Source organism: Diplotaxodon limnothrissa, linkage group LG18, assembly GCF_057381915.1.
Source record: "Diplotaxodon limnothrissa isolate DT_005_m linkage group LG18, D_limnothrissa_male_GT1.1, whole genome shotgun sequence".
In the NCBI taxonomy this organism is placed as follows: domain Eukaryota; kingdom Metazoa; phylum Chordata; class Actinopteri; order Cichliformes; family Cichlidae; genus Diplotaxodon; species Diplotaxodon limnothrissa.
In genome coordinates this window covers 21,880,689-21,897,393 of record NC_140613.1, presented here as the reverse complement: position 1 = coordinate 21,897,393, position 16,705 = coordinate 21,880,689, and the positions used below count along the sequence as shown (strand labels likewise).

Genomic DNA, 16,705 nt, shown 5'->3' with positions numbered 1-16,705 from the left:
AACACAGGGGCACCACAGGGGACTGTCCTCTCCCCCTTCCTCTTCACCCTCTACACCACAGACTTCAGCCACTGCACAGAGACCTGCCATCTTCAGAAGTTTTCTGATGACTCTGCGGTGGTTGGATGCATCAGCAGGGATGATGAGACAGAGTACCGGGCTGTGGTCGACTCCTTTGTCACGTGGTGTGAGCAGAATCATCTGCAGCTCAACGTGGCAAAGACCAAGGAACTGATCGTGGACTTCAGGAAGACCAGGAAACACTTGACCCCTGTTTCAATCCAGGGGGTCAGTGTTGACATTGTGGAGGACTATAAATACCTTGGAGTACACATTGACAATAAACTGGACTGGGCTAAAAACACCACAGCACTTTACAGGAAGGGCCAGAGTCGTCTCTATTTTTTGAGGCGACTGAGGTCCTTCAACATCTGCCAGAAAATGCTGAGGATTTTCTATGAGTCTGTGGTGGCCAGTGCGATCCTCTATGCTGTTGCATGCTGGGGGAGCAGGCTGAGGGTCGCAGATGCCAACAGACTTAATAAACTGATCCGTAAGGCCAGCAATGTTGTGGGGATGGAGCTGGACTCCCTCAAGGTGGTGTCGGAGAGGCGGATGCTGTCCAAGATAAAGACAATGTTGGATAACACCTCCCACCCACTCCATGACATGCTGGTCAGTCACAGGAGCTCGTTCAGTGAGAGACTGAGATTACCGAAAAGCACCACTGAACGACACAGGAAATCATTCCTGCCTGTGGCCATCTCCCTGTACAACGCATCCACTTAACACACTGTTTGCTGCTACAACTACACATGTTTCTTTTCCAACTATTTATTTATAAGTGACTTATGTATGTATGTATGTATATATATGTATATATTGTACTATTCTTAGTTAGCGTATTGTCTGTCTTGTCTTAATGTTGGTTTAAAATGGAGCACTGTAACAAAAAATAATTTCCCCCAGGGATCAATAAAGTATTCTGATTCTGATTCTGATTCTTTTCTCTCATTTCTTAAGGAGACACTGCACACCAAGTTTTTGGCCTTTAGGAGTCACCTTGTTGGTGAAAAATAAGGATTTTTTCCCTGACAAATTGTATTATTCAACTAAAGAAATTGGAACAAATGATATGTTTTTGGAATGGGTTCTGCTAGTAACAATTGGTTGTTACTAGCATTGTTTTTTGTTTTCTGTTATGTGTAGACTCAACACTAATTCATCCCATGAGTTAGGTACCTTTGTTATGCTTGACAGATTCATATGTCAGTGTTAAGTGGCTTAAAAAAAGAAATAATTTCTCTGAAAATGCCACAAGGAGCGGATGGAAAATAAACGGAAAAGCACCCATTGTACAGAGAAGACCCTCAAAAATCCTGGATAAGTACTGCTGAAGGCCACTTAGAAAAATTTTACTAGAAACCCTCCTTTGAAGCAAAGTATAAAGAAATAAGTGGTGGCGCAAGCTCATTGTGCAGCACTGTGTTTTAGAGGATTGAAGAAGAGCAACAAGCCTGCCTTGTTTGCAAGATATTTTGTAACCCTCGCAAGCCTGCAAAATCCAAAATCTTAGAAGGTCTCGAAGATTACATCCCTAATAGCACAGACTGAGCACTGCCACTGATGACTAAGACGGGCAGAAAGAAACCTTGATTAGAAGAAGGATGACACGTGAGTAAGAGGGGGTTTATGATGTTGTCAGGCAGCACTCATTTCTCTTAACAGCTGTAACATAAGACTGACATATGAGTGGAGGATTAAGGCCACAGTTTTTAGGAATGTGTTTGTGAGGAACCTTGAGCTTGTCTTTCATATGAAATATACACATTTCTAAGCTCTTGTGTGCATAGAGTAGACATAAGGGTAGTGGAAATCAGACAGCATATTGCTTCTCTTTCAGCATGAGCCTCAAGCAGTCTTACCCATAAGTAAATTAACACCAATCAGTCCAAACCACACCTCCTGCCTCTTCCTTCATGTGCCTGTGATTGGTTTATTATTGCCACAAAACAAAAACTCCCTGCAGTCATTTGAAATCTCCAAGTGAAATCTCCTTTGGAACTTAGTGAGACCTTCGCAAATTCGTTCTAAAGTTAAAGTCATTGCCTGTATGCACAAAATTATAATTTGCCTATTCAGTTGTGAGAGATTTGGGATCTTGCAAGTTTTGTTGCGTTTTCTTCTGCCGATTTTAGCAACTGCAGAGCAGTAATAGTCAATCACACGCTTCCTCAGTGCATGAGGTTTCACATTACTCGTATCCCGTGGGCGCATGCAGCATTAGGGCTGTGACAGAAGCTGTGAAGCACTGGCCTGGAATCGCTGCTTTGGAGCATGCTCAAAGGCTAAACAGTCTCAAATGAATAGATGGTAATTAATACACAAAGCACCCGGGAGAGTGAAGTACAATCTCAGGGCAAATTAGTCCATCAATAAAATGGCCCACAGACACAATTTGAAACAGGGACTGGGGTGAGGGGTGGGGTCAGTATGATAGGCAGTGAAAAGCATCAAAGTTACATAAAAATAGACAATGAGGTCTGTAGAAAGGGGGAGGCATATTATAATCAAACATTAGTAATTAGATTTCTATCGTCTCTAAAGAAATCCAACAACTCTAACAAATTACTCTTCCATCTTCTTCACTTTTCTCTTCCCTCACAATCCATCGATCTCCGATAATGATGAAATATGGCTTTGAGATATTTGAAGAAAAGTGATCGCAAATAACCTGCACAAAATGAAAATTTCAACTGTGCTATTCTTCTTAAACCGCCCCAGTCAGAGTCATCATCTTGCATATTCCAGCGTTCCTGTGCGTCAAACTCCTTTTTCAGGCATCTCTCTCTGTGGATGTTACACCTCTGCTTCCATCTCCGAGGATGTGAAAATGATGGGCAGATTATCACATTGTCTGGACATCTGTGCATTTATCTGCCTGAGGGTGAGGTCTGAATTACAGAAAAATGCCCCCCCAAGGTGCAGAACTCACAGTCACGATCTGGGCAGCTCCTTGTTGTGGTCTCTGAAAGATCAAAGGCTGAGGAGGGCTGCATGAAGAGATACAGAGTGGCAGAGAGGCACACGAGTCCCACGGTGGCTCCAGGAGAACATGAAGGCTTTGGTTTGAGATTTAAAGTGAAAGGCAAGCAGCACCGAGACATGTGACTGAATCCTTGCTGATCCAGTGTCATTCATCTTCAAATGCTAGTTTTACACTATCAGCACATCTGAGAAACATGATGTCTAACACACAGGCAGATATCTGCGCTGGAAGGCGGGCAGGTTGTCCTATGAGGCTGCCTGCTAAATGAGGGCTCCTCAGTCAGTGCTGTTGACTTACTCTGAGGCTGGTAACCGCTGGTACGGTATGGCTGTAACCATATAGACATTTAAGGAATTAGCAGCTATATATAAAACTGCAAATGGACACTTAAGTTAATGAGAGAATAATAAAGTGTAATTAGTAAAGAGATTGAGTTTAATAAGCGACATATTATGGATTCACTTTGTTCTGTACATATATTATTAAGTCTGTATGGAGAGCTGCATTGCTACATCAGCAACACTGCATCCACAGAGTGCCTTGTTAGTGCTTGTAAACTGAAAATGATTCAGCCTCACAGACAACACAAGGTCACCACTTATGCTCAGGTCTTTTTAAGCATGTGTATTTCAAACTTTCAACCTCCATATGTGAACAAACCCAATTAGGAGTGCTGAGACTGAGACAGAGGTTTCATTCAAAGAAGCACAAGCAGTTGAATAAAACAGTCTATAAGATTTCTGGTGGATCTATGCAGGATAAATCATGCTCTGCTTCTGTTAGGAAGCCCTACCCACTAATCAAACATTGTCTTAATTCTCCATCTCCAGGATCCAGCATCATATTGTCTCAACAAACTGTAAATCGTCCACATCCCTTAAATTTAAGACCAAATCAGGTCTTTTGCAAGTTTCTTAATCTCTCTTTTTATTCCACATCTCAGTGCTTGGTATTAAAATATTTGAATATTCTTCTTTCAAATTAGTGTTAATACTTTTATTAGTACAAGTATTGGCTGTAGAGTTTCCTTCCCACCGTCGCCAAGTGCTTACTCTTAGTTTGATTGTTGGGATTTTGTCTCTATTATCGTAGGATGTTTACTTACAATATAAAGCACTATGAGGTGACTGTTGTTGTGATTTGGGACGAGATGAATTGAATTGAATTGAATTGAATTGAATTGAATTGAGGATGACACCAGCCACTGAGCTCACGTGTCAACATAACCACATGACAGGAAATTAAAATCCATTTACTGATAAGGACTAAGACTGAAAGCCCTGGTAAAGTCTATCAAGTCCACCCTGAGTTGTTCAGTGAGGCTCTGTTCAGAGTGTTGTCATTCTTTTTTACTGAATAGACACGATGCCTAAAATCCCTTCAGCTGTTATTTTTCTCCTATAATACATTTTCATTGGGAATATTATGTTTAGAATGAATTTAAGCTATTAAAAAAGAAAGGAAAACCTACTCATTGAGCGCACTACAGCGTCAGGCTCACCTTCTGGACTCGCTACAGAATTGAAACACTCTGTATGCATGGTACATAAGGCAGTCAAGCAATCATTTTACAATCCTGTACTTCACTGACTGGCACTCAGTGTGTACTCACCTAAAACACTTTTGAAGGACATGGACAGCACTGTTGTATTTATAAACTCACAGACCACTTCATATGGCAGCGACTCAGTGTATCTAGGCATTAAGACATCATTATGACAACCTACTGAAGTTGAAATTGAGCATCTGAATGGGGAAGAAAGATGATTTAAGTGACGGTGAACATGGTTGTTTGTCCCAGACATGCTGATCTAAGTATTTCAGAAACTGCTGCTTTACTGGGATTTTTCTACACAACCATCTCCAGGGTTTACAGAGGATGGTCCAAAAAACTCCAAGGAGACTGGCCAGACTACTTGAAGTTGATAGGAAAGTAACATTAACTAATATAATTACCCATTACACCCAAGGTATCTAGAAGAGCATCTCTTAATACACTGAAACTTGAAGCAGATCTGATACAGCAGGAGACTTTGCCGGTGAATTATGACCTCAGTTTCCTGAGAGTGCAGTTCACTGATGTGGTCTTCTGCTGATGAGCAATTGAACATTGTTTAAATGCCACAACCTGCCTTAGTATCAGCTTCATGTATCCTCTTTTTTGCGTGGATGCCTCGACACTACAGGCACCCACCTGTTACACGAAGAGAACACCTACAGTGGTCCCCTGTAGAAACCTGGATTCCACTTCATAGCATGAGTCTGGGATTACATGAAGACTCAGAGACAGCCTACCTACACAGAAGAAATGTGGCGTGTTCTCCACGATGCTTGGAGCCATCTGTGTACCAAGCACCTTAAAAAGTGTGCAAATGTGCTGAGAACAACATTTTAAAAAGGTCACACTAATTCCTGATTTGAATACTTATTAGTTTACTTCACTTTGCATGAAGTTTATTGAAAAAAAAAATACACGGTCAGTGATATGACCAACACATTACTGTATATGGTTATGCACAGTAAAATAATATTCCAAAATATTCCATCTGGAAAAAAATAAATGGATAAAAATACATTTGGAGTAGAGGGAAAGTTTAGATATGCAGGGGGTTTTTCAGGAGTGTGTTTGTATTTTTAATAAGCCAAGCCTTTAGGGAGTTGAGACTCTAATATATCAAGTCTCTGAGCGGTCACGTATTCTGGTTTGTGACGTCTTGAGGCTACAGCACCAGAAAAACTACTTTAATTGTAAGGTTTGCCATATCAGGTCTTTTTTTCCCCAGTGATTTCAAACTAAAGCGATGTAACAGTGTAATTAAAAGCAATTAAAATAATCAAAAATTGAAACAATATTCAAGGCGTCATAGCCTTTATGTTCCAGACAGACTACAACTAATGCTGCTTCACGCTTCTTCGTGCTACTCAGTGAGAGAGGGCACAGAGCAGCTCCCACTGTGTGCTGGACAGGCAGCTTGTTCTCTGAGCACAGTCCCCATTATGTAAGGACAAAAGGGGACAGAAAGCTTCACCCAGCTAAGATCTCTCTAGTGCCCGAATCTGGAACGTACATGTCCGTGAGCAATGTTTGCTCGTTTATATTGGATAAAATGTGTCCACAGGAGGGTTAGAGTTGCCCTTGAAACATTCTTTAAGGTTTTGTCCCAAACTTGCAAAGTTTCACTTTATTACCTTGACGTGTGCTCAATAAAGGATGAAAGGAGAACCCCAGATTACAGAGTGCTGAGAAAGAAAAAAATTTAAATCTCTATGTTCATTTTGAAACTTGGTGGAATTATTTTTATCCAGATCAAATGAGCTTTCAATCAGTGATAATAGAAAGAACTCTTCACACAGATGACGCACTCTAGCATGCGGTGAAGGAGCATCCTTGGGACTAATAAGTACCGACAAATCAGCGGGGTGAGAGTGTGCATTTGGTCAATTAAGGCCACAGACAAGCTCATTATAAGCAAGCATGCCGAGTGTTTTGAATTTAAAAAAAAAAGAATGCAATAAAAAGCTGAAAATCAGCTAAATGCTGGTCGGAGTTCTGCGGATTAGATCGACAAACAATTAACACATTTTTGGGGAATGAAGTATATGTGGAGGTCTGCTAGAGGCTGCTTGCATTACATTGGAAAACAAAGAGTATATCCCCGGTTTGTTTAGGTCAGTCTCTTCACTTCAAAGGCTACAGAGCAAACATCCAATTTTAATAACTGACAGCTAAAGCAGTGTGCGATTCAACTGGAATTGGGCACAGTACCAGCAAAGGTATGACTCATCAGCATCGCCACAAGTCTGTTTATCAACACTTCCTCTCCCCTCCCACATAAAGGTGGCCTGCAACCACCTAACCCTGATATAACCTAATCAGATTTACATCTGTTCGCGTGGCTTCTTGTTAGTGGCCTCCATGTCACATAGAAGGATGAGTTTGCCTCCAGGCTTCACATCACACACAGAATGACAATACCTACTTGTCTTATTAATTTAACAAGGGGAAAAAAGAGGAAATATGCTGCAAAGCATCTGCATGAATATAATCTGCTCAGACAAAATGGCCTAATGTGTCTGAAGTGCTGGCATCGCAGATGTAGCTTCATAAAAAGAAATTTGGCAGACCCTCTGTCTGTTTGACGGCTAATATGGCTGACAGACCACAGGCCTCATCTGCAGAGCAAAGTGCCACAGACTCTATCTCCCTAATAGCGCAGCAGCGCTCTCTGCTGGTGAGTAATAATACAAAATTCAAACCCCACTCACCTCTCTTTTGCAGCATTTTTGACCATTTGCTTAAAAATATCAAAATCACTGTTTGCAGCATGTTGCTGTTCAAAAACTTTGACATTTTTCCTCCTTGACTCCTTGGACACAAAGTGATATTTATCAAAAATGGGTCAGAGTTTTTCAGAACTGGTTATTTCCACCCACCCTCATCACTCTGTGATCTAGTGGTTGCATAAAGCATGTTAATGTCAGCCCTCCCTCAGTCAGCGCCTGACACCTAATACCTTTTTGTTTTTTCATTCTCCGCCACCTGTTCTTGGCTATCAGACAGTTCAGAGTGAAACTCAGCTGCCATCTTTGTGGAGGAACAACAGCTCTGTGACAAAGGCTTCCCAGCACTGCCCAGGGGACCCCAAATGTTGAGGCAGGTAGGTATTCTTTCAATTGGGGTTTGACTTTACAGCTGAAACACAGAAAAGATTGATCAAGAATATAAGAGAAACATTAGGGCTTTAATTTTTTTGTGTATTTATATAGTGTGTATCCATTTGTCTGCTGGTACCATTGCTTTATCTATTTATAGGCCTGGAAGGGCATTACCTCAGTGTCTGTTGAGAAATGTCATGCAACACATAAGGCCCTTACTGTATTCATTTGTAAATGTTAAGGTCAGCAAACTGCTTTAATTTAATGCAAAAGTGGCAAAGTTGACCTTTTACTAGTATCGTTTTATGCAGTCAAAACTGAATCCCAATGAGACATCAGGATTTTTTTTTTTTATGGGGGAAGGAATAGTGATAAGAACAACTGTGATAAGAGTGCGATCCAATGAATTATCTCGCATTCAGAACTTAAGAAAAAGCAAGAACATCCCTTAAAAAAGCTGAACTGGCCTCTGCAGCTTTTGTGATCTTTTTGTGATTGTCTGCTAAAACATGAAAAATTTAAATGATTTGCTACTCCCATGTTCCTTCTCCTCCATCTCTCTCAGGGAAGAAATGGAAGAAAGCTATGAAACATTTGAAGAGGAGTTATGGCCACCAAGAGCAGATCCTCCTCCACAGAAACCTGTTAGGCAGATCCGCAAACCAGGTGGCGACACACACACACACGCACTGAATTGTTAATGACTATGCATAAATGATTTCTTCCATTGCAAATACAGGATATGCGTACAACTCTATAAATACTAGGGAACAGCAGCACAAGGAGCCACCGAAATCTGACTCCTGGTGGAAAGCAACACAGTGATAATGAGCCACAGCCATGCTGGATGGATCATTTCTCAGTGCAGTGGGGTGCACTGCGCTTATTTCCACAAAAATAACATCTTCTGAAACATAAATCTAAACAAAAAAAGGAAAGTATCATATTTTCATGTCATATGTTTATGAGGCCTCTACAGCAGGAGTTTCTGGAAACTTTTTTTTTTTGGAGAAACATTTTTCAGACTCATTGTCACAGTTTATTGCACAGTTTAGCTGGTTTGGTCTTGACAGTGTAGAAGTCGAATTGTTCTCTGCGCGGCTAACAAGCTAGGCTATCAAATAGCACCAATGGCTGTAGAAAACAATAGCACCAACAGCTTCATGACAGTTTTGCTTCTCACACTCATATCTGACTTTGCGCTGGGCATAAAAATCTGGGCTTTTGTTCTTTTATTGGTTAATGATCAAGTGCATCAACCTCACCCTGAACTTTGTGCTAAGTGCATGTTGAGATGGGGAAACATAGCATTTAACATTCAGCTCAAAGCCAGCCGGAGCTCCCAGCATGCCTGCAGTCTTTTCAACCAGAACAGTATTTTTCACTGATGACTTGTAGTTTATCTACAGAGGAGTTAATAAAATTGAAAAACATGTGTTCAGCCAGCACAAGTATATGAATATATGTTAATAGATGTAAACAAACCAGTTCCAGATTGAGTGCATGGCTGTTTGGGGTTTTGTTTTTTTGTTAATGGTGTATGATATCACCCTTCATTAAATCTCCATCTGTCCCTTCCAGAAATGTACGCTACCAGAAAAATCAGGGAGGTAGGTTGGAAAACAACCAGCATTAACAATTTCTCACTCAGCTGCCAGCCCTCACAGCTCACAGACGTTTTTTATTAACCTTCACATTGTTCTTAAATAGGAAATGGCTCCAGCTCCACAGCAGCCAGCACCAGAACCCAAGACTATAACCAGAGAAGTCAGTTTCCCCAAACCAAGTGAGTCCCATCTTTCTCCCCTACCCTTGTCTCCCTGATCCGTGCATCCTGTTAACTTCTTTTTTCTTTCAGCATCCTTGCACAAAACCTTGTCCATTCAGAATCCGACTCAGATCGAAACCCCGTGGGAGAACGTCACCCTGAACCGCTGTTTGCTTGTGGCCATTACCATCCTGGTGCTCACCTCAGGATTTCAGAGGCTCAATGGCAAGTAAACCAGTGAACTAAAGTGAAAACTCAGGTATGAAAATAGCACATCTACTGTGAGCAGGCCCGGCCCTAACCAATCTGGCGCCCTAGGCAAGATTTTAGGTGGCGCCCCCCTACATCGGCAGTGTAGTGTATGTACTCACAAGAAACCGAATAGCTTTGTCTTTGACCTTTTTTTTTTTTACTTAAAGAAAGCAAATTCACAATCAGAATAATTAACAAGATAAAAAAATATATGAATAAATAAATGAATACAAAAAATAAAAAATGAATATATGAAATACAATAAATTTTACATACATAAACACAATAAAACGTGTCAACAAGTTGGATAAAAGAAATTAAAAATACAATATAAATAAGGTAACAGGAACACCGCTTGATGCTGCTGCAAAACTGGTGGGTTGTGCTGCTGAGGTGGAGGCAACAGGAAGGCCGCTTGATGCTGCTGCATCATGGCTGGGTTGTGCTGCTGATGCTGCATCACTGGTGGGTTGTGCTGCTGAAGTGGAGGCAGCAGCGGTAGATGTGGTAGATGGCCCAGGGGTGGGATTTAGAAACTTCAACAGTGCATCTGAAGAGAGGAGTATGTGACACCACTGAGTATTAAAGTCTAATAATAAAAACATATGATTCCAGGAATAAAATGAAATGATATAATATAAATGAAAAACCAAAGAGATATATGTATGATGTTAACTCTTATGCAAATTAGATTAGATTCAATTTATTGTCATCATTACAGTGAAATGCTGAATAGCAGAATGCAAAGTAACAGTATAATATCATATGAGAATGTTATGTTATGATTATCTTTGACCGAATCACAGCAGTGCTCATATTAAAAAACAGCATTCCCTCTCATGTGATATTGCTTAATTAACATTAATGATGTGCACTTTAACAACTAGGCTTACAACTATAATATATACAGGGGTGGAAAAGTGACTATTACCTGCAGGGTAAATGTTAGCTAACCAGAAGGCAATAACAATGTAAACAAAAAACACCTGCTTAAAAGATGAATACAAATGAGGAATGGTGGGAAAGGTGGGAGTACTGTAATTACCTAACGTTACATTATTATTTTCCATAACAATTTAGCCCCCTCCACAATATTAACTGACGTTAAAACAGTTAACTAGCTATTTATTGATTAGCAATTAGCGAATCATGTAACATTAGCTTAATCCTAAAAATTTAGGTTACTATCACATTCAGACAAATAATTTCATGTAGGCTAACGTTACCTACCTCTGTCTTTTTCTCGTTTCTCCTCCTCTTCTTTTCTCTTTTTTCTTCCCTGGGCACCTGACAGTTTTGGCCGTTTTGACATCTTGTGTTGATTTTTTGATGTGGTGACGTCCAAAAGGAACCATGATACGGGAAGGGAGGGGGCGCACCGTGCGGGGGGGGGGCGTAATGTTGTAACAAATAATATTTCTATTAAATAAGCTTTACTTTGCATTTTAATTAACGTGGGATTATTTTTTGTATTTAGAAATAATAGTACCAACTTTTCTTTTTTTTTCAACATTTGTGGCACTGGCGTGGCGCCCCCTGATGGACGGCGCCCTTAGCATTTGCCTATACGGCCTATGCCACGGACCGGCCCTGACTGTGAGTGAGTGATCCTTTCTTGTAACCAAAACAGAAACCTTACGTGGTCACAAAGCAGTTGAAGAGGAAGAAACTGGACTGACCATGAGGCGATCAGGCTCACTGCGACACAGAAGACCACTGCCGGAGGTAAATTGGCGATTAAAAATGATCGCTGATCAACATAGGTGGCGTGAACATTTTGTTTGATTGTTCTCCCCCGGCAGCCTGAAACATCTCTGTGGGAAGTCGTGTTTTGGTGGCTGCCTGACTTTGATGACGAGGAAGAAGAGGACGATGATGATGGAGAGGTTAAAAGGGGAAAATCAAAGAGAGGAGCAACAGCACGAGGATTAAGAGCTCTGAGAAACAAACCACTTCCAGATAAGAAACTCATAAAGCAAAGAGATAAGAACTTAAAGGGCAGGAGAGCCACGAAAGCCAGAAATGAAGAAATCAAAGTAAAGAAAGGTAGAGACAAAAAAGGTGATCCTGAAGATGCAGGAGATGAGGAGGCTGTTGCTCAGGAAAATAAGAGGTCAGAGGCAAAGAAAAAGAGTCCAGAAGAATAATTTCACTCTAGTAGAAGCTATTTTCTCATCAGCTGGTATGATTTATTCATTATTAAAAGGTGGCAATTTTGTCAAAATCTGAGCCTTAAAGTGTGCTTGCAATTAAATCTTCTGACATGACTTTGTGCTGTGTTATAGATTTGGATGCTTTCTGGTGGTTTGGTGTATTAAATCCTTTATTTCAAACCGAGGCATCTTGTTAACAAATTTGTTTTTCTGGTTCTGAAAGGTGGCACTGAATAAATTATGCCCATCCATTCAAATGCAGTTAAAATGTCAACAGTGTGTTGCTAGAAGTGACTTCAAGTGTCAAGTGACTTCATTTGTCCAGTTTAGCTTGTTGTAGAGCCACTAAAGAGAGCCCAGTTAAATAAAACTGTCCTCTCAGTAAATTCAGGTTTTCACACTGATAAGCAAAGCTGAGATTCAGTATTTAAAGAACACTCAAGAAATCTTTTGGTGGAATATCTTTATAAAATCAAAGACTCTTATGACACAAACATTTTCTGTTTGTCCACAGCATTTAATTACAAAACCATAATCCTAAAATACGAACTTCCAATCACACCTCCATATCCAGAATGTGGATATTATTACAAAAGAGTGTGGTCATATTTATGATGCTGCAGTAAGAGACTGCCCTGCACATTTACATAAACCAAACAAAGACTGAAAACTCCAATAAACATGAACTTTAACCCTTTGCAGAAATAATAAAACTAAACATAACTGCAGTATCTACAAGGAGATGGACATTGTAAACAGGCAGGGCAGTGCGACTACACACCATTACAGAAATCAAGGTAAATCACTAAAAACAGATCACTGGCCAGAGATCAGTTATTAGCTAATGTAAGGCCCTCCGGAGGGGGTGGCCTCATTGGCATGGGGGGCATGGGCATCTGTGGGGGCATCTGAGGGGCTCCTGGGGCACCAGGCGGAAGAGGAGGGATGGACATTCCCCCTGGAGGGGGAGGGGGCAGAGAGTCGTTTGATGGGTGATCTCCACTCATAAGGGGAGGAGGACGCTTCACAGTGGCAGCAGGTGCTGGGCCGCTCGACTGGGTAACAGGTTTCTCCATTTTGAAGTGGAACTGTAGGAAAAACTGGATAGAACAACAAAAAAAGAACAATTAAAGACATGTTTCCACTATTAGAAACAATTTAGGAAAACTAATATACGAGTTCCACTAGTTCAAACTAGTGTATCACAGAAACTTTTTACAAGGATTTTTAAGATGAAGAGGTAAACATATAGAACAAATATTAAGGTCACTTTATTGACTCACTGTTCCCATCAACTGCTATTTGTGCATAACAGCTTGAAAAAATTTGAAATATAAACAAGTTCAAGCGACCGTTTTACCTTCATTCACCCACGGGCTGACATTCACCCACGTTTGTTTACTAATTAGATCAGGTTTGCATGTAAATGAGGTAAACAATGATTCAGAGCTCTCTCACTCTGCGGCACATTATTGACTTCTCATACGGAAAGACAGGGAAAATTCCCCAAGGTGCGCATCTTATCAGACAGCTAGAAGCTAAATCTACACCTCAGCTGTTCCGTTTTTGACACACAGTGTGTCCACTTTGCTTCACCCCTCCCATTGGTTCTGGCTGCTGGACCCAATAACTCTACTGGCAGACACTCTGTAACATACATGGTACCTGTTTAGTTTCTTTGTTCCAGTGGGTCCAGAAGCGGTTTTCTGCTTTATCAATTTCTCTGCTGGGTACCTAAAACAGCAAACATCTTGTTATTACACGAGTGAAGGAAAAAATGACAAAGCAAAAAAAAACATAAGGGGAAGAGAAAAGTGCAGGTCTCACCTTGAAAGCAATGGTCTCATATGGTTCAGCAGCAAAAAGCAGGTACTGCCAGCGACGATCGGGAGGCTCAATGCGCTGTTCGTAAGCAGACATGAAGCGATGCCTGGGTCCAATTCCTTCAGCGATCTCTGGATAGTCAATCTGATGGGCCAAGAAAAGAAGGTCAGTAACACATGGCCTTTACTGTTGTGGTGTTGTGAAACTTTGCAGGTTAGAGCATGAGGTTATGATTTGTTCCTGTGACCCAGTTTCAGTGTAAAGCCCCTTTACACTCACCAGATTATCCAAAGAATAAGTGAGCATTTTGCTTTGGTTTGAAGCACACAAATAATAACTTATTTACGTGGCCTCAAAAGGATACTGGATTATGTGCATTCTTTCAAAATATACAAACCTGGAAAAGTAAAGATTGCTGTCCCATCTCTGGATCCCTCTGTTTGGTCACTGTGAATAATTTTAAAAAAAAAGAAAAAGAAAACGTTAATTTTTTTTAACAATGCATTTTTTAAAGAAACTAGTATTATAAACCAAACTGTGACTACCATATAAAATGCCAGAGCTTGCCTACCTTTGTATCCTGGTCGACCAATTTTGACAAACTTCTTGACCTCAACTTTCACTTTGGCTGGAGCTGGTTGAGCAGGAGCTTCTTTTGCTTCTTTGGCTGCCCTCCGTGCTCTGAAAAATGTATGTAAAAGGTTTTCCTCAAAATTACATTTCTTTAAATTTAAATTTCTCCAGAAGTTTTAAATTGGGACTCATTTGTGTTAAACAGCCACTTTAATTAAATCAGAACATAAAGTTACAGCTATTGCACTTCTGTGTTGTAGCACAGATAATGTATGGACTTACAGATTGGTCTGGTGTTTCTTTCCTTGTGTGTGAGCTAAGTAGCTTCCCTGAAATACAGAGAGACATTTTTTAATTTTTCTTTTCAAATAAGACACCCCGATGACAAGAAATAAAAGCAAATTCAGTTAACAGAGAAATGTCTCATTATGCGTCTCTCACCTCATTGTTGTGAAGTGTCAGACAAAGTTTGCACTCGTATGATCCTAAATGGTTCTTCATAAAGTAGGGGTCTTTGTTGATATCAATGGTCTCCAAGGCCAACTGACGTAACCGTTCTCGCCTGTCACGGTTACTCTCAGAGGCAGATGCCACCCCTCCGCTCCCCGTCTTCCCTCCAGCTCGATGCTGGAAATCCATTTTTGTAAGGTTTTGGACTTAAACAGTCACACGAACGTTGACAGTTACTCTAAATAGATTCCCCCGATTACCTGGTGAAAAACAAAACAATAAGTACTAGGGCTGGGCCATATCATACCATTCATAATACCGGTATAATGTTAGGCAATGATAAGAAAATGAAATATCGCAAAAGAATATGGGTAAAACGCGCATGTGCAGTGCCTTTGTTTTCATACATACATGGCGGAAAAAGCATGGTGGTGACGGAGAATGAGAAGGGCGAAAGCGACTCGTTGAATGAAACAGATGAACCAGAATTGGTTTGTAAAAATGGTGCAACTTCAGTGGTGTGGAACTGGTTTGGCTTTCATCCGTCAGATACACACCAAAGCAAATTTTTTGGTAGAGAATGCAAGTGGGCCGTCGTTATTACCGTACCGATTTTATGCAGTACGCGGCGCTCAAAAATCTGTCAAAAAATGTTTTAGTACGACTTTACGAAGCCGCACCACTTGATGGATTGTCGGAGCAGGTACCGTAGTCAGGAGCCTCGCAGAGTAATATGTACTGTGCTTCAACATAATATTACCGCATTGTGTGTATAACCTCTTTTTTAAGTTTTATGGATATTATACATGGTTATGCTCAGGATATGTCGGCAAATTTCCACTGGTAATGCCTTTTGGTTAAACTGTCAGGAAGGAATTTGCATTTGCACTGTTAAATTTTTATATAACTTTAATGCACATAAAAAACAGCTGCTTGTTTAAGTGAAAATACATTGATTTTTTTTTGCACTGATAAAGTTGTGGAGTTCTAAAATATTTTGTCTCGCGTCAATTATATCGTCAGTTATATTGTTATCGCAAATTTTCAAATATATAACGTGATAAATGTTTTTGGCCATATTACATTGCCCTAACAAGTACTGCCAGTGAAGGTCCACATTAATAACCCTGCACTCCAGGGCTGTAGCACAACAACAGCATCATGTGTAGATTTGCATTATTACTTGTGTTTTAGCTAAGGCTCTAACCTGGACACATTTTTATTGCTCAAACCTATATGGGTCATATAACCTGTTTTAAAAGCAACTCGTCATTACAATCCCCTCTATACGAAGATTCCCAATGCTAACGTCCTTACAAAGAGTCAACATGAACACTGCGGAGTAAGGCCCAAACAGCGGTTTTTAGAGGACCAAGTTAAGTTATCGGTGGCAATTTACCAGCGAGCAAAAAAAGATTCTTCCCGTTATTAAAAAAGAAATCCATTCTTCTGAATGATCCCAACAACATCTAGCTAGCTGTAGCGTTTTAGCATACAAAAGCCGCTAAATGCGCTAGCAATTTTAATGCTAAGCTAATGGTGCTACCAAATAAAAATGAAAAGCTTTTAACAAATACAGATGATTAAAGTGAATATTAAAAATGCAAAATGACCACATCCGTTAGCCACAAAATTAAACATTTTAGGAGACTACAAACAGATTGCTTTATCAAAACACTCACTAGTTTCACAACGACAGCGACACGCTCATCTGATTTGTTGCGCGCATGCGCTTCAGTAGATTCTTTTTCCCGGGTTTTGGTGGTTTGTAAAAATCCCTCTGGTGTGTTACTGCCACCTGCTGGGCTGGATCTCCAGCCAACACGACGGCTGGACCTATGAGGGGGGCCTTCGTGTTCTTAAATTTCTGATTGTTTCACAGCAGCAGACACAGGAGGTAAAAAATAATTAATTAAAAAAGATAAACTGCTCAGTGGTTCATTTAGAAATTCTGGCCTTTTTCCTATTTCATTTTCAGTA

General features: G+C 40.4%; 2 protein-coding genes across 2 annotated transcripts; one reads left to right on the top strand and one right to left on the bottom strand.

The window, feature by feature from the left end:
* Window positions 1–8,271: 8,271 nt before the first annotated feature.
* Window positions 8,272–11,930, top strand: LOC146613565 (uncharacterized). The gene is made up of 6 exons (XM_085378716.1): window positions 8,272–8,371; window positions 9,287–9,315; window positions 9,416–9,491; window positions 9,564–9,698; window positions 11,356–11,450; window positions 11,528–11,930. Exons 1-6 carry the CDS (start codon window positions 8,278–8,280, stop codon window positions 11,870–11,872), a joined length of 774 nt encoding a protein of 257 aa, XP_085234842.1. The 5' UTR covers window positions 8,272–8,277; the 3' UTR covers window positions 11,873–11,930.
* A 409-nt stretch (window positions 11,931–12,339) lies between these two features.
* sf3a2 (splicing factor 3a, subunit 2) lies at window positions 12,340–14,980 on the bottom strand. Its single transcript, XM_085378036.1, has 7 exons — window positions 14,717–14,980; window positions 14,558–14,604; window positions 14,274–14,383; window positions 14,100–14,149; window positions 13,706–13,846; window positions 13,544–13,612; window positions 12,340–12,978 (listed from the first exon to the last, which is right to left on the bottom strand). The coding sequence occupies exons 1-7, from the start codon at window positions 14,912–14,914 to the stop codon at window positions 12,709–12,711; spliced, it is 885 nt and encodes a 294-aa protein (XP_085234162.1). The 5' UTR covers window positions 14,915–14,980; the 3' UTR covers window positions 12,340–12,708.
* Between the last annotated feature and the right edge of the window lie 1,725 nt (window positions 14,981–16,705).